Genomic DNA, 27935 nt, shown 5'->3' with positions numbered 1-27935 from the left:
GCATCATTGCACTGCCATCAATACAATCATATTTAGTGCTCAGCTGGGGACACATGAGCTTTCCCACCAAAAATGTGGGCAGTCATTCCCTGATGAGAGGAGATAATCGCCAGGGCCACCGCTCTGCCTTTGGAGCAGAAAGGGGCTGGCAGAGCGGTGGGCATCCAGACAGAGCCCTTCCCGGGGACAGGAATGCCGGGCATGCGGCTCCTTCCTCCGGCCCCAGTGGCACAGGAAGGAGCAGGGGTGGCACTGCCAGAGCTCGGGGGATGCTTTAGATGCCCTGTGTGCGCAGGCAGACCTGCCAGGCACCGGGGCAGCGCGGGGTGTCCGCCTGGGGTCACTTGGAGCATGAGGAGCCGTGCCCAGGCTGCGGCTAAGCGAATCCTTCCTAGGGTTAAACTCAGAAAATGAGTTGGAGATCAGGGAGAGCTGCTCGGCTCTGCGTGGGGAGTCAGGACAGTGGTGTGGGCTGGGACTAAAGCGGCCGCAGTGGCTTTCCTGGGGCAGCTCACCGGGCATCTCCGAGATGCTCGGCTTTCCGGAGCTGTGCCAATACAGAAGTCTCAGCTTGTAGGAAAAGCGAGTTTCTGCTCCTGGAGAGTGTAGAAACTTGGAAGCGTCTAGAAACCTGACCTGAAAGAAAGAACCAGACGAGAAATCCTTTTTTTGGTGATTCTTTATATAGTTCTTACACGCATCATGTGATTGTCTTTAGTAGTCTGAATCACAGCTGATTTAACTTTTGGCACTGGCAGTACGCGGCCGAGGGCTGAAGGCAGGGGATGACTTTCCCGAGAGGCACACCGTTTAGCAATCACAGCGGGCTTCCCCCGAGTTATTTATCCGCGGCGCTCAGGCAGAGTCCGCCCGGCTCCCCCGGGAGAGGCAGCGAGCCGCACGCCGGCCCCGCGGGGCTCTGCCGCGGGCTCCGCGCTGGCACTGCCCACAGCGGCTCTCCGCCGCCGCGCTCAGCCCTGCCTGCCTCTTCCACTTCCTGCTGCAGAGCCAGTTCTGCCGCTTACCTGGGAGAGGCACGGAGGGTGTCGTAAAAGCAAGGGAGAGCTGCCCGCCCGGCCGAGAAGGAGCCCCGGGCGCGGCGGGGAGCGCGGGAGGCGCGCAGCCCTCTGGCTCTGCTCGGGCAGCCCAGCGCGACCCTCCCGGCCCGCAAGGTAAGCAGTGCCCAGGGGCCGCCCCTCTCGGCCCCCTTTGCCATCGGCTCCTGACCCACGCTGGCTCTCGCTGGGCTTTCCCCCCTCAATCGCTGTCTCGCTCGCTTTCTCCCCCCTCTCGTGTCATGAGGGCCCGGCTTTCACAGATGGTTACAACATGTTTCAGCCTTTTCGCTGCAGTATGCTTTGTTTCTTGGTTCTTGTTCTTTTTTTTTTTTTTTTTAATTTATTTTTTTTTAATCAGGAGGGTTTTCGGGTAAACACTGGGGACGGACACGCCTGGTGTCGAAATGTTGTCCTGCCTATTTACGTAGTTGCCTGGCAATGCCTGGCGGCCCGGCCCGATCCCGCTCCCGCCCTGCCCGGCTCTGCAGGCTCGAGGTGCTGTGTTGGCTCTCCTCCCTCTCCCTTGCCCTTACCTTTCCCCTTCCCTTCCCTTTCTTTTCCCTTTTTTTCTCCTTCCCTTCCCCGGCTGACTTGGGGCTGCTTAGGACAGGCCCACAGACCTGGTGAGGGAGAGATGGCTGCAAGGCGTGAAGAAAACAGGATCGCTGACCCTTTTTGCACCATCCTCTATAGCCTTGGCACAGACACAAGTGGGAGTACAAGGTGGTAGGATTTTTTTTTTTTTTTTCCTATTAGAATAAAATCAGCCATATAAAACCCGCTCCCACTTCACCCAGTTTCAGGATACAGGTTTTGTAGGGTTAGTGCTGGCTGGGCACTGAGACTGGCACATCTGGGCTTATTGGTCCTCAATCACCACCAGCAACCCCGAGACCAGGAATTCCCATTTCCTGCAAGCCTTGGGTGGGCTCAAGGCCTGGAGTGGCCACGCCAGTGTCCCACCACGCCCAGATGTTGCTGTGACACCCAGGCGGGTGCTGCCAGAGGCAGGGATGCGAGGGGCACGGGTGGTGGCTGCTGATGGTGCTGTGCATGCAGTGCCATCAGCCTCTGAAGCCAGCCTTGCCCTTGCAGAGTGCTGGCAGTGTCTGGAAGCATGCTGTATTCTTTATTTTTTTATTATATTCAATGGAGTTGAGCTTTCTTTCTGTTTTCCTAAGGCAGGAAGCAAGGCATGTGCAATTATGGTGTTCGTGCCTGTCAGTGCCCCCCCAGCCCCAGCAGTGGCTTTTGAAGTTTGGCAGAGGGTACATGTCTGAAAGATACACACATTTCTGCACGTTTCATGGCTGCAAGTGAGCGAGGCAGTTCTCACGCCAGCTGAGGGAGACACGTCAGGTCCCGCAGGCTTCCCTCGCCTCCCCTCCCACCACCCCCGCAGCCCTGCAGAGCAGGGAGAGTGCTTAGGGGTGGGAGAGACATCAGCCCTGTGAAATACCAAGGGTTCTTTAGCAACCAGAGCCTTTAGTGTAAGGCATGAAGCTAAGGGAGTGCACCCTGAGGAAGTTGATGTCTCTCAGGGTGCACTCCATCCCACCCCACTGAGCCAGCCCCAGTTTTGTGACAGGAATTTTGGATGTCCCAGTGCCATGGGATATCACAGACTGGGGGTTCTTAAGTGCCTGTGAGTGTTTTATCAGCACCAGAAATGGGTGGGAAGTAGCCTCTGGAAAATAATTGCATTTTTAAGGATACCGAAGATAATTGTAGACATTTTCATATTTCACAAAGTTTAGAAAACTGGCAGGGAATGCTGCTTGTGTCTGAGATGCCTGTTTGGATTCTGCTAGAGAGTGTCACCCTTCTAGTTTCTTGCCACTTACTGCCCAGCATTCCTTCAACATCTATGTCAATGTCTACACTAAAAAGGCAAAAACAATCAAGTCCACTCTAGCCTTTGCACCATGGATTTTCCAACAAAGCAGCATCAGTGCTGCAAAAGAGAATGTGATGTTTGCCATGCAGTAGGATTTGAAGTACGTTCTCCTGGCACTTACAGATTTTCTTGCCATGGCTTCAGTAAGAGCAACTATATAGCCCGAGGAACTTTGTTTTCATATTCTCTTTCTAATTTTTCCATAAGTCATAAAAATAAACATTACCTGCCCTAGAGGGCTAAAAGTCTGGAGTAGGAATGTGACACATTGCCTTAGTCTTTGCTGTAGAGGGTACCCAAGGGAGAGGGTCAGCGTCCGTGATGACAGCAGCCAAAATTTCTCACACTGAAGCGCGAAACTCTGAAGCTTGGATTTCCTTGGCAGTGCTTATTTAAGTTGTAGACCCATACCAGTTCCCACATTTGCACTTGCTTCTCCTGTAAGGATTTCTCTCTAGGTTTTTTTTGAGAAAAGTTGTGCCTAGTGCTTCTGTAAAGAATGCTGCACTTAGATCAAGTGCTGTTATACACTTATGCTCATCTCACCCCCATGGCAGCATTCCTTGGGATCTCAGCATGTACATCCTCACAGCAGCTTGCAAATTCTGCATCCATTTACTCCCATCCAGCAGATGGATAAAAACAGCACCAGGGAGCTTAAGGGATTCAGCCAAAGTATGCAGGAATTATTTAGAAATCAAGAAATTCCTGTCTGTCCCCACCCCTTGTGATCTCAGCTTTGCCTTAATCTCTACCCGTGCCATTTCAGAAATGCTGTGACTTGTGAAAAAAACCCTGTCCTTGTGTGTTGTTCACCAGGGAAGGTGGGGTTTCTTTCTCATCCTAATGTTATCTGTTTAAACAAGATAGACAAATAATACTTTGATCAAAAGAGCAAAGATATTTTCCCCTTCTCCAGAAGCGGCAGGGAGCACAACCATGCTCGTGTTGCAGTCTCTCTCCTCTGCTCCTTCATGACAGAAGGTTTCTAATCAAAAGCAGATAGATGGGTTAGTGTGTGCTTTGGGACAGCGCATCCTGACAAGTCTTCGTGCTGGGAAACAGATGAAATAAATACCTGATGGATTTTGCAATCAGCTGCAAGAAAATAGCACAGATAAGCTGAGCCAAACACCCTTCCCCTTGTTCCCTTGCCTCCATGGAAGGATTTTTAGGGGACTTTGGCCATTGCTTCAAACTTGGGTGCTCAGTTCCATCTCTACTGATCTGCAGAAGAATTTGCTCCCGTTCATTTATGCTCTCCCTGCAGGTTTCCAGGAGTGGCAATGGCCAGCAGCAGCTGGCTGTGAGCAGGAGGTCAGGGTGGCTTCCCCTGTCTCCCTGGCAGAAGCAGATGAAGAAGCTCTCTGGCTGTGGGAAGCCTCACAAGAAAGCTGGAAGGGGGTTCTTTTCAGGAGCTTGAATCACCCACAAAGGTTATTTGTTGAATTAATGCACACTGCAGAACTGGGTGTATAAGGAGAGGAAGGAAAGAGTGGTTTAAGGAGTTCCCTTGACATTTTTGGGAGCAGTCCAGGCTCTGTCCCTCTAGGAAGGGCCTCCGTACTTTATTACAAGCAGAAATACATGCAACGGCTCCAGCTGGTTATCAGTAATCTCCTGACTAGTCAGAGGTGCAGGGGGGATATTAAATTCTTGACGTTTTCTGGCAATATCATGAACTGACTTGAAGTTGAGGTGTCTTTCTGAATGAGGTTGGGCACGATCTCTACTCTCCAGCAGCCTCTGTGCCAGAGAAGGGATCAGGCTACAGGTTTCTTAGGGTATTTCAGTATGCTGAAGCATTCCTTTCCTCTAGTTCTTCAGCACAGGAGACCAAGCAGGTAATTTTTCTGCCCTATGCCTAACTGTATTTGCAGGATATACTAACTAGAAAAGTTGAAGGAAACAAAATTAAACTCAGCAGCACAAGGCAATGTAAAATACAGGGATAATGGGCTCTTTTGGATCTTTTTCCAAAAGCCAAGAATCTTCTGCTGAGCAGAAATAACACCCCAAAGTACTGCTGTTGGAGGAGGATGTTATTGGATAATCTGTTACATTTTCAGCAGTGTGGAGATTTCTCTTGGGAATTCCCATCCACATGCCATTGCTAGCATTGCTCAAAAAATGTTCAGCATGTCCTGGGGTTAATTTATCCCCGGGGCCATCGCTACAGACCGAGCTCTGCTGTTGTAACAGCTTCTCTCCAGCCAGGGCTACTGAGGGAGGAGGAGGATGAAGTTACATTTCCTACTTTTCTAATGCCAAAACCCTCATCCCCTTGGTGCCTTCTACCTCAACCCTGTGAGAGCAGGGGCTGTGTGTGGGTTTCAAAGCTTGGCTTTTGCCCATACCCTGCAGCAGGGTCTAAGCAAAAACCTATCTAAAAAACCAAGAATTTTTTGCAGGTAAAAACATAAGTGATGGAATTGGTTGTCTCTTCTGACCAAATTATTTCACTGAGGTATTTGGAGTAATTTTTTAAGCTCATGTTACACAGGAAAGAAATAAGGCTGTCTTTTAAATATAAAGTTGATTTGGGAGATACAGAGACATTTATCTATTCAGAGGTTAAACTAATAGGGAGGACTTTTTTACATATTCTGAAGTAAGACATTTGAAGAGTTTGGTGGCTGATTTGCAATACAATTTAATAGTCTTCATTTCCCTTCTCCAAAAGGCAGACTAAATACATTAAATAACAAACTTTAAGAAAGCAAACCTGAATTTTTCTTGCCCATGTTGTCCCTTTCATTAGATTCATGCAGTTCATTTCATAGATAGCAATATGTTAGCAATAGAACTAAAGAAAAGACTAAAGACTTTGAAGGTTGTAGCCTCCAGAGGAATTTAGTAACTTTTAAATCCCATCTGACACCCAATCCAAAACCTACGGAAGTCAATAGAGAGATTTCCATTTACTTCACTGAGCTCTGGATTGAGATCTTGGTTTCTCCACAGAAATCTGCTCTTCTTGCCACAATGCTAAACTAAAAGCTATTAGAGGATCTGAATTCAAAGTGTTTTCTAGCATCTTCACCCAGCTACTTCAGAGACCATCAAAACAGTATCTTGGTGTATGAGGCATTGCAAATCTGTTTCTGGAAAGTCTAGTTTGCATGTTTGCTAAGGATTATATCCAATGGAGGGATGATTAGACAACACATGTGGCCTACAGAGGTGGAGCTGTACCCCAGTACACAGCTGAATTGTGCTTTGTGAGCACCAGGGTCAATTTTGCACAAGTTTGCTGGGGATGCTCAGAGTTTGCAGAGATTTGTGCTGCTGGAGTGTGTGTCATTCACTTTACAACCAAAGGTACCGGGATATCCACAAGCTGAAGCGTATCTGAGCAGGCACTTCAAGGCCAGCTGATCCAAGGGTCAGGTTTACAAAGCTGTTGAAGTAAGCCAAAGATAGATGCTTTGCAGGGCATTTGACACCTCTCCTTTACAGGTGCCTCTCTGTCAAGGGACTGACTCAGCAGCTTACAGCCCGGTTGGTGTAAATCTAACTGTGCTCTACTGACCTGGTGAGTCACCACCCCAGGGCAGTCATTATTTAAACTGACATCTGACCAAAGGTCCCGGGCAAAGGACACTTTGCCACCCTCACACAGCACAACATCATGTCCCTGACATGGTCCTGCATGCTGAGAGCTTGAGGTTTTCTCTTTCCCATCACATCAATTATGCCTGTCAGAAAACCAGGACTCAGCAGGCTTGGCCAGTGTTTGTTACCTTGCATAGAGGAAAAGGGGTGCAAACCTGAGGGAGAAGAAGGTGATGGTGGTGAGCTGACTGTCAGCCTTTCCAGCCTGGGCACTGGAATGGCAGGAGCTGGTTTGGCACCAGACCCAGCGCTCTCGTGCAGGGGCTGCAGCTGTCAGAGAAGCAGTGTGTGTGCTGTGCTGGTGCAGCTAATAGCTGCTCTGAGGACCTGCCTACATGGGAAAATTTACCAGTGTAATTATCCCACTGTAATTATCCCAGGATAGCTCTCCCTGTGGATGTGCTTAATATAATACAGGGTATGTATGAATATATGGCAAATCTTGTGCACAGATGGAGCTTAAGTTACATAGAGGAGGAATGTTTACATTGCAGCCCAGCAGCAAAGCACAGTTTATATCCTACTTCCCAGCAAATGTTACACCCAGAATTTTCTGTGGTAGAAGTACTTTGAGGGGGAAGTATGTGTTATTTGATCTGATCAGCAAAAATGTAAAGCCTCAACCTTGCCCTATAACATGGAGCACAACATTTCCTTTTACAGAATCACTGTGGAAGCCAGGATAAAGGCTGGGACACTGCTTTGTACCTCTCTGTGATGTTGTTCAACTCTTTTTTATAGAGTAGTCATTTCAATTTGTTCTTCATTTGATTTTTTTATTCAAGATACTGTGACTGAAGTTGGGAGTAGCCCTTAGATCGCTAAAAGCTCTTCAAGCATGTTGTGATTTTGACTTTCTCTACCAGGCTTTCAGGCCAGATTATTTCACCAAATGTTGCCATTCCCATTGCTTGATTGCTTAGTCCCCTCTCCTCTGATAACTCTCCTACTTGGGATTGTAGCTTCTTTGATCTGATAGAAGGTGAATGGCTGGAGAAATGAGCACCAAGAGCATTTTTCTGTACTCCAAAGTGAGAGAGAATTTGCTGGGAGGAAGCTGAGCTGCACCCTGTAAGAGGATGAAGATGGCTGCACTTCCTGAAGGCTGCTCAGCTTTCACCCATCACTGCTGCTGTCTTCCTGACTCAGGGTGAAGCAGACATCCATCATCAGAAGTCACTTGACCGGACCAAATTTTGTTTATAGCAGTCCCCAAAGGAAGTAAAATTTTTGTTTCGGGCTCAAATCAGTTCTGAAAAGGGGAAAAAAAAATCCAGCCAATAACTAATGTCTCTAAATTATCTTTTAGTTTTCAACAATTTAAAATAATGAGAGTTGTGTTATAATAGACTGGAAGACATGGTGCAGTAAATTAAGCAGCAGCACTTGGAAACAAGATGTTGAGTTGAAATTACTCTGTAGGTGTGTGGTGAAGTTTAGATCTAATGCATCAGCTGTTATTAGAAGGTCAGGAGTAAAAATCAAGTGATTGTGTTGCCTGGACTATGCCTAAACCAAACTTCCAGACCTAAGCAGTCTGATGTACTGTCAGGTGCCAGAATAACTTCTGAGAGACAGTTCATCTGTTTTTACCCCCCTCCAGTGTCAGCACAAACAGTAGGTTTCAGAAATCCCATAAAAACATCCGATTTGCGCAACATAATTTCCAGAACTTTAACTGCTATGTCTTTTCTAGCATCTGAGATAGTTATTTTAGGATTATTGCCCATGTGAAACTGTACCATGTTCACAAGAGTCCTTTTTCTTGTTTTCCAGCTTGCTGCAAAATCCTGGCCTTGCAGTAAGGAGCTGACTCACTTCCGGTTCAACCAAAATATTTGGAAATGGCCTCTGTGTCAGGTTAGTCCAAATTATAACTCTCTACTACCTTCACTCCTGCTAACCCTCTACTTTCTTGTTTTGCCAAAAGTCAGCCAGACCTTTCTTGCTGATTTCTGTCTTTTTAAAAAGCGTTGAAGTATAAAGAATATAAAGAATACATATTGCTCTTCAGTATTCCAGCTCTGAATGATGTTGGATGGTGAGCATTTGACTGTGTGGCTGTCCATCTCCAGTTACTTCTCTCAATTTTTCAGGCACTTTCGTGGGTCGAAGCATACCAGTCGAAGTGGATGAATCCATGCCATGGTCCCAGTTACCTGAACATGTCTTGGAAAAGGCTTTGCAGCCTTCTGGAGAGGATATGGAGGATGAGGAGGCCCAGAGCCCGTGGGTTGCTCAAACTCCTCAGGTTGATCCATCGTGCCTTCGCAGAGCACCAGCACATCATCACTCAGCACTGTCCATGGAGCCAGACAGCAGCTTGTGGTCAAGATATACTGATCCTGATGGAGGTGGACACTTCTGTTCCCCTGGTGATTCAATATCAGGAGTATTTCCCTTGAAGACACATTCTGTAGCTATGGACAAACCAGGCGTGCAGCCAAGATCACAGCTTTCAGCTGACACCAGGCACAACTCCAGTAAATCCGAGCAGATCTTGTCTGATGTTCCTGAGGACTCACTGGAAGAGAGCAGCCAAGGGAGTTCACAGTCACAGCAACCCTCAGGAAACAGACTCCTGGCAGAGCTGGGGACTGTAGATACAGGGTACAACTCCCAGTCACAAGATGTCATGGGCATCAGGCATCTGGAGCCCCCATTACCACTGGTGTCTGTGCTGAACCCGCAGGACCTCCCAGGACCGCTGATCTCCAGAGAGTTTGTGGGACCTGAGCATCAGCAGTGCCCTGTGTGCCAGCACTTGCCCCATCCCAACACACCCTTGCAAGCCCACGGCTGCTTCAGGCACCGCTGCCCGGCACAGCAGCCGCCCCACGGCCCATGTGAGTAGCACCTCTCGCCCCACAGGAGCTTCTCTGGGTGTATCTCAGCCAGCATTCACCAAGGCGTGTTCCCAGCACAGCATGCAATTATTAAGCTCTTTAAACATCTAATTGCAGTCCATTTTACAATTTCAGTTTTTTGGGTTGCGTGGCTGGACTCTCTGCTGCAAAATCTCTGAACCTCTAAGTTAAAGAGGTTGCAGTTACTCATCGAGCGCAGGCGAATGGTTTTGCCTAGAAACCAGCCTTTGTTGATCACACTAAGCATGCACAGCTTCTCCCTGCTATTTCATATTCTAGTCATTTCCTTCCTCCTTGCATCAGTCATTCGGCAGCCTCCTATACCAACTCAATTCCTGTTGTTTTCAGAGATTTCCTTGTTTTTCCTTGGATCCCCAAAGTTGAGAATTTCCTGCCAGGATCAGGATGGGAGGTTATCCTTGATCTCCATAAATAGTATCTACCAGCACTATGACCAGACTCATCCATGTGTTTTATTTCTATGTGAAAAGAGCGTGACATCCATCATCCTCATTTTTTTCTGTTGTCAGCTGAAATGAAAGCTCATTACTTAAAATGGAGCCCTCTCAGCTGCTGGTGATTGTGTCGCTGAACACTGATGTGACTCCCTCAATATGGACATTCTGGCTCTGGGAGACTACAGTGCAGTTTACATCCTGCTATTAATTAGTATTCCTTTTCAGTCTCTGAGATTTTTATCTGTTATGAAGTGAGCTTTGAACATTCAACAGCAATATTGTTGTTTTAATATCATTTATATTACATTAGGCTCTGTTTTGGGCTGGCTTTGTAATAAAAAGCTTTAGGCCTGTTCTGATAAACCTTATTTTTTCTTTTTTTTTTTTAGCCTTTTTTTTTACTCCACAGTATTTATATTGCATCTGTTTAAGGAGTTTTGTCATTCCAGCAATGTGCTGTAATTAGGTGTATGAAAGAGGAGGGTTTCAGAAACTCAGTTTGCAGCTTGATTTTGGAGCTTTGTAAAGGGGAAGGGGCTAGAGATGGACTTCCAACATCAGCTTAACATTTGGAAAATGTCCTCTAGTTTTCATACCTTCTGCTTTCAGTCCAGCTTTAAGTAGACAAAGAGCTGGTTTCACAACACTCCTCACTATTTACCTCCATTTACCTCCTCCACAAGCAGGCATCGTGAGAAGTAGGACATTTACTGAATGAAGACATGTTGGATGAAAGCAGGAGCTCTGAAAGACTTTCTTTAGAAAAATCACTACCATTCCAGCCATATCCAGAGGGCAAAAAGAATAAAATAAACTCAGACGGCTGGAGCAGATTTGGTCAGGACCACGAAGCTGGCAACTGTACTCCTGTTTCTCTCATGCCTGGTACAGTGTAAATCACCTCCTGACAGCTCCTTGTGTCTCAGATAATTGTTGGGCAGTGGCAACCCACAATAAAGCTCTGCAGTTTGTGTGGTGCAACACACCTCCCTTGGGGAATAGCAACTGTGCCTGGAGGCTCTAAGCTGGCTCAGGGCACCTGCTATTTGAAATACAACAACAAAACTGCTTCTGAAGTCAAAGAAATGTTCACAACAATGCTGTGTGCCCAGGGACCATTATTTCGGATATTTGTCTTTGAGGGATGTGGGGCTGTGTGGGCACACATGCCTGGCCATGCTGTGCTTTGAACTGGTGCTGCATCCAATATACTGTAGCAGCAGACAGATCCAAAGGAAGCTGGTGATACATTGGCCTTTAAACCTCCAAGCCAAACTGTCCCAGATCCCTGTCACCTTCCCTAGAGCTGGTCATGAGGAATCCATATCGACTAGCAATATGGTTCTCCCAGATTATTTCACCCTGTCCTGTTGCAAATAGTTAAGAGGGAGGTGGGAAAATCTCTTAAACCAGTCTCAACAAATACAGTGTTGCTGACTCACTTTCATCAGGAGTCTTTGTAATTATGGGGTTGGTTGGAGGGTTTTTTTCTTAAGTGTTCGCTCTTGGACTTGGAGTATTTCATCAAAGCCTTGTTTTATTTCGTTATCCTTCCCTTAAAAACCCCAAAAAGATAGATAGTTCCTCATGGCTGCTAGGGAAAAGAAAGCATGACCCAAAAATAGCTAAAAGGATTTTAAAAAAACAGTTTTGGGGGAAAAGAGCAATTGAGTACTGCAGCTTTTAGAGACAGCTCATAACACTATAATCATGCAGTGCTAATAAGCCCTGCCAGGCTGGACTTTGATCTGCACACAGCAGCTTGGAAGTGCACAGAGCTGCTGCCTAATGAAAACTGCAAGCAGAAAGACTGAGAGGAAAAAAAAAAAATCCTCTTCCCCAATTGGGAAACAAACAGCTTACATTGCTTTCTCTTTCAGTTAATGCCAACATTTCTGCTGTATGATAGTTATTAATCAGCATTATGTGTGGCCAGTAACAGTAAAGGTTTTCAAAATTACTTGAGCAAAATTATCACTTTGGGCTTCCCCTGCAGCCTCTTGGATGGCAACGGGAGCAGCAGCAAGTCCTTAAAATGTCACTTTGACAGAAAATTCACACAGGGTGAAGCAACACACTAAGCGATTATTTTTCCTCTTTTCATTTACAATAATCACAGTCTGTTTAGCCTTAGTGTTGCAAACTGATTTGTTCCAGGATTTTGCATCTGCTTTCATGAGAACTTTGGGATGATTCATTTTCACAAGTCATTGCCAAAAAGAAATTTAAAAAAATACCTACCAAAAAACACTGAGGCACAGTTAGGACAGGGAGAAGGCAGCCCTGGATGTTTAACTGTCAGCTGTCCCAACAGCCCAACCCCAAAGAGGGATCTGAACTGTGCTGTATGTGAATGGGAAATAGCAAGCTTTAGACTCTAAAACAATCCTTCATCTGGCTTCTTTCCGAGCGAGATACCTGCAAATGCCTCCAAACTGCTCAGTTTCTTGAGACATGCCTGGAAAGGAATAAGCACAAACTGAAGCAAAAATGTGTTGGCTGAAATGATAGTTGCTGCCTTTATTTTCTCACCCTCCCAGATGGCAGAGCTCCTTACCATTTTGCAGAGCCATCACAACCACTTCCTCCTGTTCCTGGACCTTGCATGAGAGTTATCCGCCCAGCCCAGCAAGTCATTCCAAATTACTCAGACCTTCATGCCCCCAGAGGCGCTGGAGATCGAGTACCCCAGAGGACGTGCTCCTCCCCTGGTCCTCCTCGATTCCCGTAAGTATGCCTGGGGGTGTGGGGGTTCTGGGAAGGGGAAGTTCCTCTGATCTGATTTTGTGGGCATTCAACCAGTAATTCTGAATCCTTGTGCTGTGAGCGTGCCCAGGCTGCAGGAGTACATGTGAGATGCTGGGTTGTTTTCTTTATTTGCTGTTTTACACCCAAGGGGGGCCTGACCCTCTCCTAAAGGACTTCAAAGCCAGATACCTGGTACTAAGAGCACACCCTGAAATGCACAAGTTAAGGAAGATAAAAGCTTGAAGGCTAAAGGGTTGAGGGGTTGAAAAATATCTCAGTTGAAACTTTAGAGCTGTCCTGCTCTCAGGCAAAGGTCAGTTTGGTGGCTTGCTGGGGTCTTCAGCTTTGCACTGTACCAGCCTGGGACAACTCAATCACTGGTTTCCAGTGATTTCCTTCTTACCTCTTCTGTGGTATGCAGAAGAAGGGAAAAAATCCCATCAGCTGCTGATATATCTCTACACTGCTGTTTGCAGCCTTTTCTATGATTTGTCATATCAGAATATCTGGCACTTTTCATCCAAGGCTTTTTGACTGATTTTGAAATATTAATTTCCTAGGCCTTATATTCTTATAAGTATCTCATTAGCAGATGGGAAATCCTGTTCATGCCAGGGGTTCCTTCAGACTCAGCTATCTAAAAACAAATTGAAGCTTCAGGTTTTGAGAATAGCTGAAATCAGACTGTTTTTATTCAAGTGTCACAGTACTTTTAGAGTTGTTAAACTTACGGGCATCTGTGCTTGAAAATGTCCACTTACATGATATGGTCTCGGCAGGGAACTGTGAGAATGGGCAGGACAAAAGAGGGCAGATAGCTGAAATATCATTCTGCTCTGGCCTGTGAAAATTTAAGGGCTGTAACAGGAAAGTGACACCAAGATAAGGGAGTACCTGCAGCAGAGAGAATTGCACTGAAGAGTTCATATGAAAATGTGAAAATATTGGGGGGTAGTGAGTATCCTTTGTGGTAGTAAAATTTAAAACCAGACTCCCAATTTTTGGCACATTTCTTAGCTGAGGTGCAGTTTCGGGAAGATCTGTAAATTAGTAAATGAGTAGTGTTTTGTGGCCATTGATAAGGCATGTATTGTTTTTATTAGTACTTTCTTCTGCAAAAAGAGATCCAGAATACTTGGGGTCTGTCCTGAGGCTGCGTGGCTGCTGCTTGCAGGCTGACTCCAGGAACAGCAGTTATATGTTGGTAATATTTGCCTATAGAGTATTTTGTAACAGAAAACATCTGCACTGAAATGAATAAACCAAATCTTAATGTGACAACAGAAAACATGCTGTGACCAGCCTGTCATCATTCATTTAAGGAAGGCTAAGAAAAAAAAAGAGTGGTCTTGATTGACTAAACATCATAGCTCTGTGGGGAAAAGCTCTCAGAGAAACCTAAATTTCATCCAACAGATTCAACCCAGCATATTGCAAGCACACCTCACTTAAAAATCTCTATAGATTCACCTTCCCATTGACTTAAAATCTGAAGCCAAAGTATAGTAGGATAAGAACTGCCAAGTTTCCTAAAATCATCCCTTTCTGTCTGTTTACTACAATGGAGAACATTAGGCAAGGTTATTGCAGGTCTGGAATGCTGACATGAGAAACTCTCATTTGGGTCTGCCATTTCTGGTCAAGAAATTAACTTTGTTCCCTTTGGCAAATGTCCAAGACTGGAGGCCTTCCAGAGCTGGAGCTGGAGTGCCCTTGTGGACCCATTTTCCCAATTTCCACACTTCTGTGAGCCTCTTGCATTGCACAGGACATCGTGAGAGCATCTGAGGTGGCATGAAGCATTCTTTACCTTTAGATAATGGGAAGAGGTTACCCAAGGGCCACCTTGCTCCCTGTTGTTACATGCATAACAACATCCATGACACACTATTATTTCTCACTCAGAAACAGCTTTTGCCTCTGCTAATTGCAAGCTGAACAGCTTTCAGCCATGATGTGACTTACTTCCTGTGATTAATGTTGTTTCTCCGATAAACTGCTTCTTGTGGTAGCCTGTCACCAAGGTATCCGTTCCAAAGACACTGTAATAACTAAGCAGATGTGCTGAGCCAAGCATTTCTGCAAGAACTTCTCACAGCTAATAAGCAGATAAAGTTCTTAGTGTGCTATTAAAAGGAAAAGAAATTCTGAATTTCGCCTGAAAATAAGTGTTCTCTAAATCCTCCATTGCTTTTCTTTGTAGAAACCAGCTACCTAATGGTCAGCTGCCCCCCAAGGCATGTGGCCTGGATGAAGCATGTGGTTGTCCTTCTGACAATTTTCCATCTCCAGCTGCTGTCCCGAGACCTCTCAGCAACCCTGCTGCCAGGGGAACTCTGAGAACCAGCAATCTGCCGGAGGAGTTGCGTAAGTGGTTAGCAAGTTTGTTCTGTGCAAGATTTTACAGCACAGCCTAACAGCTTTAGGTGGGAGAGCTCCAGAGTGGTGAAGGGGGAGGAGAAGGCGGGGGAAATTACACAAGACACAAAGACAACAAGAAAAGAAAGTACCGAGCATCACCACATCTGTTGGGTGTGAGTGTCTGTGTTTGGTGGGATGGAATTACCCCCTTGACTCCTGAAACACAATTGTCATTAAGTGCTTGTTATTTTGTTTACAAAAAGTAAATACTGTTTAGATTGTTTTCATGACTCCTTGCTAAACAGGAAGTCCCCTTGAGGCAGGAGGGGCTGGAGCTTACAGTAAAAGACTAATAACAAACAAAGCCTGAGGGATAAAGTGTTTCTGCCTGTCCCAAACCAGACAAATATGTTCAGCCTTGACCTTGGTTTCTCCCTGAACTGGTGAGTTCAGAGAGGACTTTGAAACATGCTGAGGGCAGCACACACTCTGCCTGACATGCCTCTATTGCCACTACAAATGCATTCACCCTCCAACTCTTAGGGGAAAGTCAGGTTTCAGAAAAATAGCTTCTTTCTGAACGCCAAGCTGACTAGTAGGTGAGATGTACCATTGCTAAGAACCCTTCACAGCTCTCCTGTGGTTTTGATTTTTCCTTTATTCTTCATTCTGTGTATCACCTTCCAAAATCCAGAGAATCACATCTCTCTGGCATGTAGGAGAGAGTTATGATACCAGATGCCACTCTTGGATAGACCCCACTTTATCAGTTAGTGTGTCCTAGATGGAGGAATTACTGGGTAAAACAGGGTAATCTCTGGTACATGAACAGCTGGATTCGATCAGCTAGCTGGTTTACTCTGATGCAAATCCATGGAAACTCCTCCCACAAAGGCAAGGACATTGCTGTCACCATCCACACATCCTGTCTCCACAGGGGTTTAATGCTGCTCCAAGGAGAGGCAGTATGACATGCATAAGGGCCCCTCCAGCTCTGTGTCATATCAGTGGGTCTGGGGAAAGCTGTGCCAGCTGCAGCCAGTGCAGGTAACACGAGCTGTGGGTGAGAGCCCAGGCTCAGGTATGCCCAAGCACTGGGAAAAAACAGCTCTTGCCACAGGGCAGGGGGAGCAACAAAGGGATTTACCCTCTGCAGCTTGCCAGTAAGGCAGGAAGAGCTCAAATCTAGAGCTCCTAGATTTACAGGGGGTTGGTTTCAACACTGAGCCACTGCACTATCCCACATTTATTTCATTAACAACCCAAAGAGACCTACATGGGCAGAATGTGCAGCGTGGTGGAAAAGGAGGGCTGTGACAGTCTCACCCTCTGAATGGTGTATTTAAAGAGGGCTGTGACAGTCTCACCCTCTGAATGGTGTATTTAAAGAGGGCTGTGACAGTCTCACCCTCTGAATGGTGTATTTAAATGTATTCCATATTCATACAGACTCTCTCTCCCAGGCAAGGTCTTTATAACCTACTCGGTGGATACAGCAGTGGAGGTTATGAAATTTGTGAACTTCCTGACTGTAAACGGATTTCAAACTGCTGTAAGTATTCTTTCTGGAAATAATGCCTTTCACCCAGGGAAGAGGCTTTTCAAAAAAAAGCAGAGTCCATTTAAATGTTTTTCTGGTTATCATCATATTTCATAGGCTAAAGAAGATACAAATAAAATGAACTAGCCTTGGTTTTGCAAGCTGTAACTTAAGTGATCTGGTTTTTTGTTTATTCTTCTTTTAACTGAATTTTGTGCTTTGAAATATGCTTTAGTAATGACCCTGGAAAATTTCACTTAGTGACACTAGATGGGCAATTGTATGAGATTTCAGGAGCTATTCCATTAATATTGTCTCATATTTGATCTGTAATATCAGTATTACAAAAGGTCAGTTTTATGTTCATCCCTTCCTACCTTTTTTTTTACTCCAATGCTATTACAATATTGATTCTTCAGATGTGAGTAACTTTCTGCTATAAAAGATCTAAAAGTAGATTCTAAAATTCACACAGCTTAATGAAACAGCCCATCTCATGGTTTCACTTGCTTTGTTATCCCTTTAAAAGTGATTTTGCTTTGTTATACATGAAAAGGTATTCTAAAAATCATTGGCCTGAAAAGGTCTGTGTCATGCTGTCTAATCCCATAAGCAATTCAGATTTTTACTGAATTTCTCATGCGTTTGCTTCATCTTAGAGGACCACAGAGGTTCTAGGATTCAGCGTTCATCAAAATCTTGATTCATATTTTCTTATTTCAAGAGCATATGCTATTTGACCCCTCAACCTTCAATCTTTGGCTCCAATTCAGGAAAGTATTTAAGCAAGTGGCTATCATTAAACTGAATGAGACTCAGTGGGGAGCTTTGCACATGCTTATTTACTTTCATGAATCAAAGATTTTTTTACAGAGACTGTGATTATACTTCTCTCCAGCAGTTCTCTACTATGACCAATTCATAAGAAGGTTTTGGGGCACCACAGCTTTACAGAGTAGAAGGCTCATTAATAGCACCTTTGCTGGACAGGCAGCTCTTGGAGCCTGTTACAGAATAATAAATACAGCAAAATGGCCTCAAAGCAGGGAAACAAGTGGGCTCTCTGCATTCAGAAAGGGAAAAAGAAAGACTTGAGAGCAGATAATGACTTTTATCTTGAAAACTTGGAAAAGTTAATACTTACTCCATTGGTCGCAGTCACTGATACTGGGCGTGCAGAGAAACAAGCAATGTTGGTCATATTCAGTCCTATGAAGTCCTCCACTGCTCTGCTGTTACTGAAGTCTGGGTGACTGCACCCAGTTATCAGTGACCTGGCTGGCTTCCCACCACACACCCTGAATATTTAGTTCAATATGAAGCTAAAGCTTCACACTCAGTATACCCTTGCAGTCAGAAAATAGCAGGTATTTTCAGCTAAACAGATGGAGAAGGTGGACAGCACCTTGTTCTGTCCAGTAAAGAATGCCTGGGAGTTGGGGGCTGGCAGGGCAGCCAGTCAAAGGGCCAGCTGAGTGGGAAACCAGGAGTGTGCCTGCAGCAGCCCCTCGCCTGCCTATGCCTGTCCAGTTTGGCTCCAGACTGCACAGAAGGGAGAGAAGTGCACGTACACATTTCTTTCCTAGGGGAATTGGGCATGCTTGTCATAAACAAAGGAAGGAGTAGGTGCTCTGTCAGTGCCATAAAACAGGGAGGAAAGGTGAAGGGATGCTCACCATGGACTTCCATTCTCTTGCAGATTGATATCTTTGAGGACACGGTACGAGGTATTGACATCATTAAGTGGATGGAGCGCTACCTAGGTGATGTATGTAAGGGCAATTTAACCTTGTTTATAGCAGAGGTGACCTGAGGAAAATGGCTGAATTATTCTAATACACAGCAGGGACAGAATGAAAATGCGAAACCCTACTGTTGTCTTCCCTGCCCCTGTAGAAATGGCAGAGGCATTGCAGAGAGAGTGTAGGCAAATCTCACATCTGTATCTGATGCTCCCAGAGCTCTTTCTTTGAGAAATGAAGTGCTAATCCTGGCATTCTTGCCAGATTCTAATGCTGCCTGTTATGTCCAGCCTGAAGCTGCCGTTGGAAAAGTTGTTCCTCCTTCCTGTTTTAAAATAGTGGGGTTTACCTGTGGTTTAACCATTGGTTACACTATCTGTGTTTCATCCCAGGCTGCATAGTCATTGGTAATGTTCATCCTTCTCACCTGTAGCTTTTACAATGATACCTAAAACGCTGAAGGGTTCTGGATGAACCATCCTATATTTAAACTGGAAATTTATATTCTCCTGGTTGATATACAGATTTGTTTTCATCACTTTGTATCTATCTAAGCAGTAAAGCAGAGATTTATCTTGCTGCCAGTGCTGTCCCCTGCAGTAACAACTTCCTCTGAAGTTCCCCTGAGCAGTGAGTGCACATCTCTTTTAGGATCAAGCCAAATGATTGGCCTGTACCAGTACAGCTAGGTGCAAACTGGCAGCTCTGTCACTGGACAGGAGCTATCATGGGCTGGCTTCCTTGGATTCTCGCCTTGCTGAGTGGCCACCAAGTCTCACCCTGGCCAGATCTCCATGGTTCAGGAACAGGATGACAGAAGTGGTGGACTCTGCTCCACCTGAGCAAGGAAGCTCAACCATCTGAGCTAGCCCTATGCAGGTTTCCTGCAGGTGTCCATGCAGGCATGATACAACTGCATGCAGAGCCAGCCTGGGACCTCTGCCATGGAAATGCAATCATGCCTACTGGGCTTGCATCAGGACAAATTAGGCTTGGGCTCACTGTGTGTAATGTAGGTAGAAGACAGGGTGACTTTGCTTTTGCCAAAAACATCATTATCACTTAAAATCCAATCTGACAGATCTCCTCTTGGACTTGTGCACAGTCAGTAGGAGAAACTGGTACGAGCAGAGAACAATCCCCTGTCTCCACCTGAGGATCTTTCTCTGATTACCCACCCCAGAAAAGTTTGGATTCCCTCACTGACTGTAGAGGCAGTTTCTAACTTCAAAACCCTTACATGTGTGTAGAGGAAGGGACTGCTTTGACACAAGCAGAGGAAAGTGTGCAACTGGGCATGTCTCTTGCATACCCTCAACATCTGTAAATGCTTACACACATGTCAAGCACAAGCAAAAGTAATTCTGGAGTATGTTGAATCAGAGTAAGGGATAATGGCTCCTTACCATATTTGACCCTGTGGTGGGGCAGATTCTCTTGATACAGCACAGAAGGAAAGAGTTAATTACATGCCAGGCTGTAAGACTTGGAAGCCTTACACAGGCTGATGTGCCGGGGATGAAAGGCAGGCCCCAGGTAAACGCAAGAAGGAAGCTTTTATCTGCTGCATTTCAACTTGTCTGCCATTAGGGAGGAGAGACATTTCCCAGATATAAAGGAAACCTGAGCTCAGTGTGGGGCTGGGATTGAACAGGTCAAATGCAGGATCTGGGTTGTCCTAGCAAGGAGGAGCATTGCCTTCAGCCCATCGTGACAGAGCTGCCAGATACCCCTAAGCCTGCCCATACTCTCCACAACAGCCACCTCTCTGCACACTTTGCCAGCAATATCAGCAAGAAAAAAAGTCATTTCTGCTACTAAGAGCCCTATAAGTAGCTTCCACAGACCATTGTTTTTAGTAGCTTTTTGTATAAAAAGCCATAGATTGACTAAATAGATGCACTTCTACATAAGCTGTTGGAAAACATTTGGGTCTGAATTTGAAGACAAAAGTTTTCTGTGTATGCACATAGACACTCTACGCTGATAAAAGTAGCTTTTTATGACAGGGATTCCAAGTGTCAACTGGTAGCTGCTAATACATCTCTTGACATTTAGGTTTTCTATATTGAGATGTTGAGAAATAATGAGGAGAACGAGTGTATGAGTTCTCCTGTATTTCCTGCCAGAATGAATGAGATCCTCTTGTGTTTGCCAGGAACACAAAGATCACTTAAAACACAAACTGGCAGATTTCCGATCTGCCTCTACCAAACATGCTGCGTTTCTCAATTTCATAAAAGTGCTTTTCTCCCTAACAGAAGACAGTGATGATAATCATAGCAATCAGTCCAAAATACAAACAGGATGTGGAAGGGGCTGAATCCCAGCTGGACAGGGATGAACATGGCTTACATACTAAATACATCCACAGGATGGTAAGCAAGGACATGCATTTGCTGTTTTACAAAGACTGTCTCTTCTTCTCGAAAGACAAATCTGTCTCCAAATGGCAGGTTCTTTGCTTTGTTTTCCCTAATCCCCATAGTTAAACACCCCTCTTTGGAATTCATTAATCCTTCCTCTCATCAGCTCAGTATGCTCATTAACATCTGCTAAGAGGTTCAAGGAAGAAAAATCCTATTAAACATGCTCATCTTATTTCTTCATATTCTTTATTGTTCAATGTTTTTCCCCTCCTTCACCTTCTTGAGCCTGTGTAGAGCCCTGAGCACAATCTTATCTGACAGTGCCTGACCTTCCTCCCTCTAAACCAGCCCTTTTGCTTCAGCTATCCTGGAACTGAGGTCTTTTCTTAGGCAGCAGTAAAGCTGACTGAAGGATAGAATTGCAAAGCAAAGGCCAGAGATGCAATGTGGAGCTCCTAGGGAGTGCACAGTGCCAGAGACACTCCTCTCCACAGCCTGTCACAGATGGACACTAAGCCAAGAAGAGCCCATAAAGCCATGAAGCTGATTCTTTCTCCCTTAGTTTGCAGTTAGCTGCCTTTCTCACCCTGTATTCCATCTGATCCCCCAGTTTGAATCTGCAGTCAGATTTCTCAGAAGCTGTCACCAGCAGATGAGCTCTCAGCAGTACTTTGCTATCTGTACCACCCCTGGAGTGCCTGTGTCCAGGCCATGGGGAACAGGCTGGGCCCTAGCTCAGACACAGACCTGGCCTCTAGCTGAAATCTTTCACCTGTTTGTAGGCCAAACAGGGTGTTAGTCAACTCAGGCTTCACCAGCTCGAGATGGATTTCATGGGATTGCATCTGCAGATAAACCCACAATTATTTCACGCCATGAAACTTAATGCTCAAGAAATGTTGACAGATCTTTCCTGTATCCTTTCTGTAGCAATGAAGAATTAGATTTAGTGGCCAAACCAAAGAACGAGCAATAGATCATACATAGAGTTCGGATGCATGCAGAGAAAAATTGTCATGTCATTACAATAAAACTGGCATTTTGTTCTATTCCAGATGCAGATTGAGTTTATACAGCAAGGAAGCATGAACTTCAGATTCATCCCTGTGCTTTTTCCAAATGCCAGAAAGGTAACATACATGCATACTTATATACTTGCCACATGATTAAGTGCATATTATTTTGATCACAGTGCAGCAGATGGAATCTTAAAACCCAAACACTCAATTTCTTGGTTCTTAATAGCCTACAAGTAATATTCCAAAGCTTATAGGTTTATGTATTCCAAAGTTTATAGGTTTATGTACATGCAAATAAAAAACATTTCATCCACAATATAAATCAGCGTATAAATGTATTTCTGATGATGAATATACAACTAAAACTCAAATTGCCTTGAGCACTGAAGGAATTTAAATGGAGAGAGGCAATCTATCCAGGAAGCATGCTTTTTATATTAACCCTTTTATAATTTTGTCCAAATGCAATGCCAATGAGTGAGATGGGCAGGATTTATGGCTGATGTAGAGAGAGGGTCTGGAAGAGGGTGTGTTGAGAATATAAAAATAAAGAGTATAAAAAATACTAAAGTATTAGGCTGTTCCTTGAACTTCAACAGGCCCATCAAAGGCAAACTAAGATTTTTTTGGGACTTGCAATTTCATCTGCCCTCCTTACTTGTTTTGAAGATTCATTTGAGAATAAGAAAGAAGTAATGCAAGAGATTCCCACATCTTCTACCTCACTGAGAGAATCTCTTGGATTTTTACAAAGACAAAAATATCAAAAGGCTTCAGTTACAGCTTCCTCGATCTCCTGCATTATATTCATGTTCATTTTGCATAACTAAATGCTTTGTGCACTGTTGGGTAGCTATCATGTTGCCCCTAGGTACACTTCAGAAAAGCTGCATTTTAGAAGAGTATGGGAAAATTCTTTATATTTCTATGGGTGCCCAAATTTTGAAACATGAGTCAAAATTTAAACAATGTTATCAATAGCTATAGGGCTGTGCAGCCCCACCACACTTGCAGATTTTAGTATAATGAAGTTCTTTATTTAAGCACCAATTTAAGATCAGAAATTTTAAAATATGTCCCTGGGTTTGTAAAATATGTGATGTCCTGTGGGTTGAATAGTACCTCTGATATTTCATGTAATTCAGATCCCTTCCTGAGTGATCTCAGTCTGCTACTTACCTTAACTAAGTACCTGGAAGACAGCAATGGTGGGAATTGGACAGGCCAAACAGGGAAGCAGTCAGCATTTTCAGTCAGACTTTGATGGGGGAAGGGGCTTCTAACCTTGGGGCTATTTGAGTGCCCACCATGTGGCCAAACCACACAGTCTAGAGCCACTTGGCACCTTAAGGGTTGCAGAGAAAAGGGTCCCAGGAGGCACTGTAGCTGCCTTGGGGTTCTGAGACAGAACAGTAAGTTATGTTAATTTGGGCTCAACTTTATTTATCAGAAGACTATTTAGTGTATAGCAGTGGTTTTCTCAGTTGTCTGTAAGGAATTTCCAGGGTTGTTTTATCCAGCTGCCTCTGGATAAAAAAAGCATCAGGCTCCAGGTATCCTCTGCCTATCCTGTGTAGTCCACATAACCCTTCAGTTTTTTGAGAGGTGCCTTTCTCATTAAATTAAACAGATCAGCATTTTCTACTGCTGTTAAGCTTTAGCCTCTCCACATAATCCTTTGGTGCATCACCTACCTTCATCTAGCTACTTAATGATAATGTAACTGAGGACATCATGGGTGGAAGGAGAGCACCAGAGCCTGAACAAGTTGCAGTAATGAAGTCTGGAGGCAGTCAGAGGAAGTGAGGTACCTGACAAACTGCCAAGTATATGTACAATTGGATGATGTTGGCGGCAAATTACTTCAATTTTGTCTTTTTTGTACTGTCCTTTATACATTCAAGTATTAGCATAGCTGGCAGTGGAAAAGAACAGAAAATGAAGATTTGGAGGTTTCATCTGGAGATGGGTCTATTAGATGAGTTAATCTCATACACAGCACATCATAGAGCACTGCTGGTATGTAAAAATTAGTCGACCTCCAACAGGAAGAGATCTATGTGATCCAAGGAGCATTCATTAGGAAACTGAATAATGAGGGAGGAACACACAACACACAGTTATGGTGGAACTGGCATTTCCAGCTTCCAGTCATACACTGTTAAAGGAAACATGGGTCTTGCTGGTTCAAGGTTTGCATCACAACAATCCACAGAAATGTGTCCTCCGCATCTGGCCACCTGATGACTAAAGCATTAAGCCAAGATTGTCCCATGCTAGAGACTCCCTCTGGAAGCAACCAAGAGATGAGATGAACAGGGCTGGTGCCAGGGAAGGCAGGAGATGTCAAACCAGGCTCTGCTGTCACAGCCCTGAGCAGTCCTGTCCTCTGCACTAATACACTCTGCCCTCTTCCTACGAGTTTGAACTGTGGAGTTATCGAATATTCTCCCTATGGCATACAGAGAATTTCCTCTCAGCTCACAGATAAACAGCCAAATTTTAAAAATGCAAAGGACAGTAGCCATTTTCCCATTACTCCCACCTGCAATGACAGATGCTGTTGCGTGGCAAGTAAAAGCCCCTTTCTCACTCTGGATTAAAATAGCAGCTATAGCTGCCCTTTACCCCTACACAACCTCCCTCCAATTAAAACTATTGCCAGAGCTGATTCATGTGCAGGTGCTTTTTGCACTGACTTCATTATGGTATTAATGGTATTAAATGATTAAGGGTATTAAAGGAAACTGCACGAGCAGTTATGGAAGCAAGGCACAGAACTTGTCTCTGGATGTATTGTGCCTCTCTCATTATATCCCCACTGATTTCTTACCTACTACACATTTCTCACACTAATTTCCATCTTAACTAATGATTTACCCATGTGGATCTCTTATCAAATGCATTTCTGAAGTCCTGACTGACTATACCTACTATATTTCCTTTTCCCATTTCCAAAAAATGTAGCTTCTTATCAAAGGCAGGGAAAGGGCTCATTTGGTAAAACCCCTGCTGTATTTAATTGCATTTCCTTCTACAGCTTTTAACAAGATTTAGCAAAGAAACAAGTTCCATGTAACAGTGGTATGCATGTGCATGCAAACATAGTCATCTTGCTTTCTCCCAGTAACATTTGAGTCTCTTGGCCAATTCCAAAGAGCTTTGTCAATGGACTTGTAAAATCTATTCCTGTGCCAAAATAAAAAGATAGCAGGTGGAGGCAAGAAAGTTTATTTTTGTTCCTACCAAAGGGAACGCTGTGGCATCTGTCCACTTTAGGGAGACCACTGACCAAAGCCTATCCTTTCTCAGCCACTGGAGAAAGAGGTAGGTCAGGCTTTATAGATGCCTCTGCCAGACACAAAGCTGCTTGTTCAGAAGCCTAGGTGAGTCATACTAATGGGTCTGTAGGTGCCTGTGTGACTTACCTTCTTCTTCCTATGCATAAATCCTGCAGCTCTAACAGAGTGGTTGCATCAATTAACAGAAACTGAGCAGGGAAAGCAATGCAGCTTTGTTCCTACAGCTGTATAGGCCAAGGAAAAGACAGCCAATTTGAGAAGCATGATCATGGCAATGAAAGGTTTGGACTGCAGCTAGGCTGTTTGCTGGCAGCAGGACATGTGCAGCCCATGCCAGGGCATCCCCTGGCGAAGTGCCAGGGATGTGCACACCAGCAGCTTTTTGCTCAGTCCTCTTGGAACTAGCTCCACTAGCTTGACAGGAACTGTGCTGCTTCGAACAGGGGCTGTCTTGGGAAAACACTGCTAAATAAGAGGTCCAGGGACCAAGTGCTGCATGTCATGGCTCCACATGTTGCTTACCTGCTATCTTATTTTGGTGTCTCCAATTCCAAAACAAATCTCTGTCTTGTGGTGACCATAAACTGCTTTTGGTCAAGGACCTGTCCCTCTGTTAATTAGTGGTATTATAATAACCCTTCACCCCCACACATCCAAGCTGTCCATATGGTGACCTCCCAAGGCTGTGGGAACATGGGAACATGAGGTCTGAACAGGCTTGTCTCTGTCAGCTGGCTGTCAGTCTCCAATGCCATGGTGGTCTGAGCTTCATTATGTTAATGGACATGAGCCAATCCCTATGAAGGACTGTACCTTTTCCAGGATGCAGGGATTGGTGGAGGTTTGACCCTGCTAATCTGGAGATGCATTAGTCTCTCCTCAAGCTCAGCATGGGCTTCAGCCTTCTGCTCAGTTGGTCATAGCACACCATGCTTAGTGAAGAAATGTGGGAGGGGGAGAGGGCTACCATCATGGGAAATGTTCCTGTGGAGTCCCAGTCTTTCCCTATTGATCCTCATCCCAACTTTGAATGTGCTGTATAGATCCTTTAGCAGAAAGGTGGCCTTTCCCTGCTAGGGGCACTGAAATCCTCTTCTCTTCTTTCTCTTCTCTTCTCTTCTCTTCTCTTCTCTTCTCTTCTCTTCTCTTCTCTTCTCTTCTCTTCTCTTCTCTTCTCTTCTCTTCTCTTCTCTTCTCTTCTCTTCTCTTCTCTTCTCTTCTCTTCTCTTCTCTTCTCTTCTCTTCTCTTCTCTTCTCTTCTCTTCTCTTCTCTTCTCTTCTCTTCTCTCCCTCATGTTTATTTTCACAAACTTTTCAATGCCTGTCACTGACATCAGACTTCCTTTGAAATGTGGTGAAATTAGCCAATGTGATGGCAGAAGAGAAAGAGAGACAGGCAAGCTGTGAGATCACAGAGAGTTCATTTATTTAGGAACCCAAATATAATTCTGAAGCCAAGTTAACATTTCTTGTTGTTACAGGAAGTGCCTAAAACAGACAAAATGAAATCTTCTTTGGCAGGGTCTGACAGAATCTGAAAGGTTCTGGTGGAGATTCAGAAGGATTTATGGGATTTAGCTCTTCTTTTCCTTGGTTTTATTCAGGAGCACGTGCCTACCTGGCTGCAGAACACTCACATTTACAACTGGCCGAAGAATAAGAAGAACATCCTTTTGCGGTTGCTGCGGGAGGAGGAATACATTGCTCCTCCCATAGGACCTTTACCAACACTCCAGGTTGTGCCGCTATGAACATGATAACTTAAAGCACATGACGAGCGGTTGTTAAAGGGTTGTTCCTGGCAGGGAGCCAGCACTCTTCCAGATGGCTCTTTCTGATGACAGAAGACACTCTTTCTGCTAAAGGAATTGGTTGTCTTGGGTTACTCAGGCTCAGCTTGTTCTCTACTATGTTAAACATCTATTTCCAAAGCTGATGGGGCAGAACTCTCTTCTATAGATTTTTAAATAAGCTACAAATGGAAAGAATGCCCACTTTTATTTTAACATCTGGTTTTAACATATTCCTTTTATTAGTCATTATAGCAGACAAATACCAGAAGTAATGTTGCAATAAGTGTAAAATAAAAATTACATCCTCTTTTTTGCTCAGGGTTTCTTTAAAGATATTCCTGCTTTGTATAGCATTAATGAACCATCAGTTTGTATATACACTATTAAATATATTTGCCTTTTGTAAGGCAATCTTGTATACCATGTCCACTTCTATTATTGCTGGGAACAACAGAGAAATGGGTTGGGTAAGGCAGATTTTCCTTTACCTGCCTTGCATAATGAGACTTCTCTTCAATTACAAGACTTTCAGATCTGAAATCTCTAGATTTTCCTTACAGTCTGATCCCTCACACCTCCAGCATGTTGCAGCAATAGTCCCCAGAAAGAGAGTTGAATGCATGACTATGTGAGTGCTGTCAGTGCCATGGAACACTGCAGTGTTTTTTATGGCAGCCCTTTTGCTTCACTTCTGCTCTTCAGCCCTTATTTAAAACAGAGCATGTCAAAGGACAATTGGCATTTGGAACGCCAGCAATTGTTAAAAGAACATTGACTCCTACAACTTGCAGTATGCAGTATGGAACAATAAAATAATCAAAGATGGAGAGCCACAGGGTGCTGGCCACCAGGATGGCTCAACAACATCACGTCTGCTAAAATTTGAGCATTTTTTAACAGACCACATAAGCACGACTTTGGTGAGGAATTTTTGGTTTTTAACAACCTTAACCTTACTGAGGTAACAGTGGCTTAAAATTCTGCAGCCCTTATACTTTAGAGCAGTCTCACCAAGATCCTCCTTAGCTTTAATATTTTTCATAGAATGACCTAAACACAGCTTTTTAAGAAAGTACATGTGTTTGGTAGCCTGAAAAGAAAATTAGCCCAGAAGTTGATACTCCTTGCACAGTATCCAAATTATTTAATTAGCTTTTCATGGAGGT

At 44.5% G+C, this 27935-nt stretch overlaps 1 protein-coding gene across 4 annotated transcripts; it reads left to right on the top strand.

Annotated features, from left to right (window-relative positions):
- The first annotated feature begins 131 nt into the window (after positions 1 to 131).
- Positions 132 to 27187, top strand: TRAF3IP2 (TRAF3 interacting protein 2). Of its 4 annotated transcripts, XM_079298743.1 has the most exons (10): positions 132 to 1172; positions 8347 to 8430; positions 8667 to 9416; positions 12436 to 12622; positions 14847 to 15010; positions 16468 to 16556; positions 18244 to 18312; positions 20548 to 20664; positions 21711 to 21785; positions 26581 to 27187. In XM_079298743.1, the coding sequence occupies exons 2-10, from the start codon at positions 8415 to 8417 to the stop codon at positions 26725 to 26727; spliced, it is 1614 nt and encodes a 537-aa protein (XP_079154869.1). In that variant the 5' UTR covers positions 132 to 1172; positions 8347 to 8414; the 3' UTR covers positions 26728 to 27187. The 4 variants fall into 4 exon arrangements, 3 of the variants coding, with proteins under 3 accessions (XP_079154869.1, XP_079154870.1, XP_079154871.1); XR_013773406.1 differs by lacking the exon at positions 26581 to 27187 and having other exon boundaries at positions 166 to 1172; positions 18244 to 18307; positions 21711 to 21791; XM_079298744.1 differs by lacking the exon at positions 20548 to 20664 and having other exon boundaries at positions 166 to 1172.
- The last annotated feature ends 748 nt before the right edge of the window (positions 27188 to 27935 follow it).

The sequence above is a fragment of the Erithacus rubecula genome (genome assembly GCF_903797595.1).
Source record: "Erithacus rubecula genome assembly, chromosome: 2".
NCBI classification, from domain to species: Eukaryota; Metazoa; Chordata; class Aves; order Passeriformes; family Muscicapidae; genus Erithacus; species Erithacus rubecula.
Note: the sequence above shows the minus strand (reverse complement) of the source record. Positions and strands in the feature narration are given on the sequence as shown.

Coding starts and splice junctions, on each gene's coding strand:
- TRAF3IP2 (XM_079298743.1), top strand. Junction 9,417..12,435: donor GCAGCCGCCCCACGGCCCAT/GTGAGTAGCACC, acceptor TCACCCTCCCAG/ATGGCAGAGCTCCTTACCAT. Junction 15,011..16,467: donor CAATCTGCCGGAGGAGTTGC/GTAAGTGGTTAG, acceptor TCTCTCTCCCAG/GCAAGGTCTTTATAACCTAC.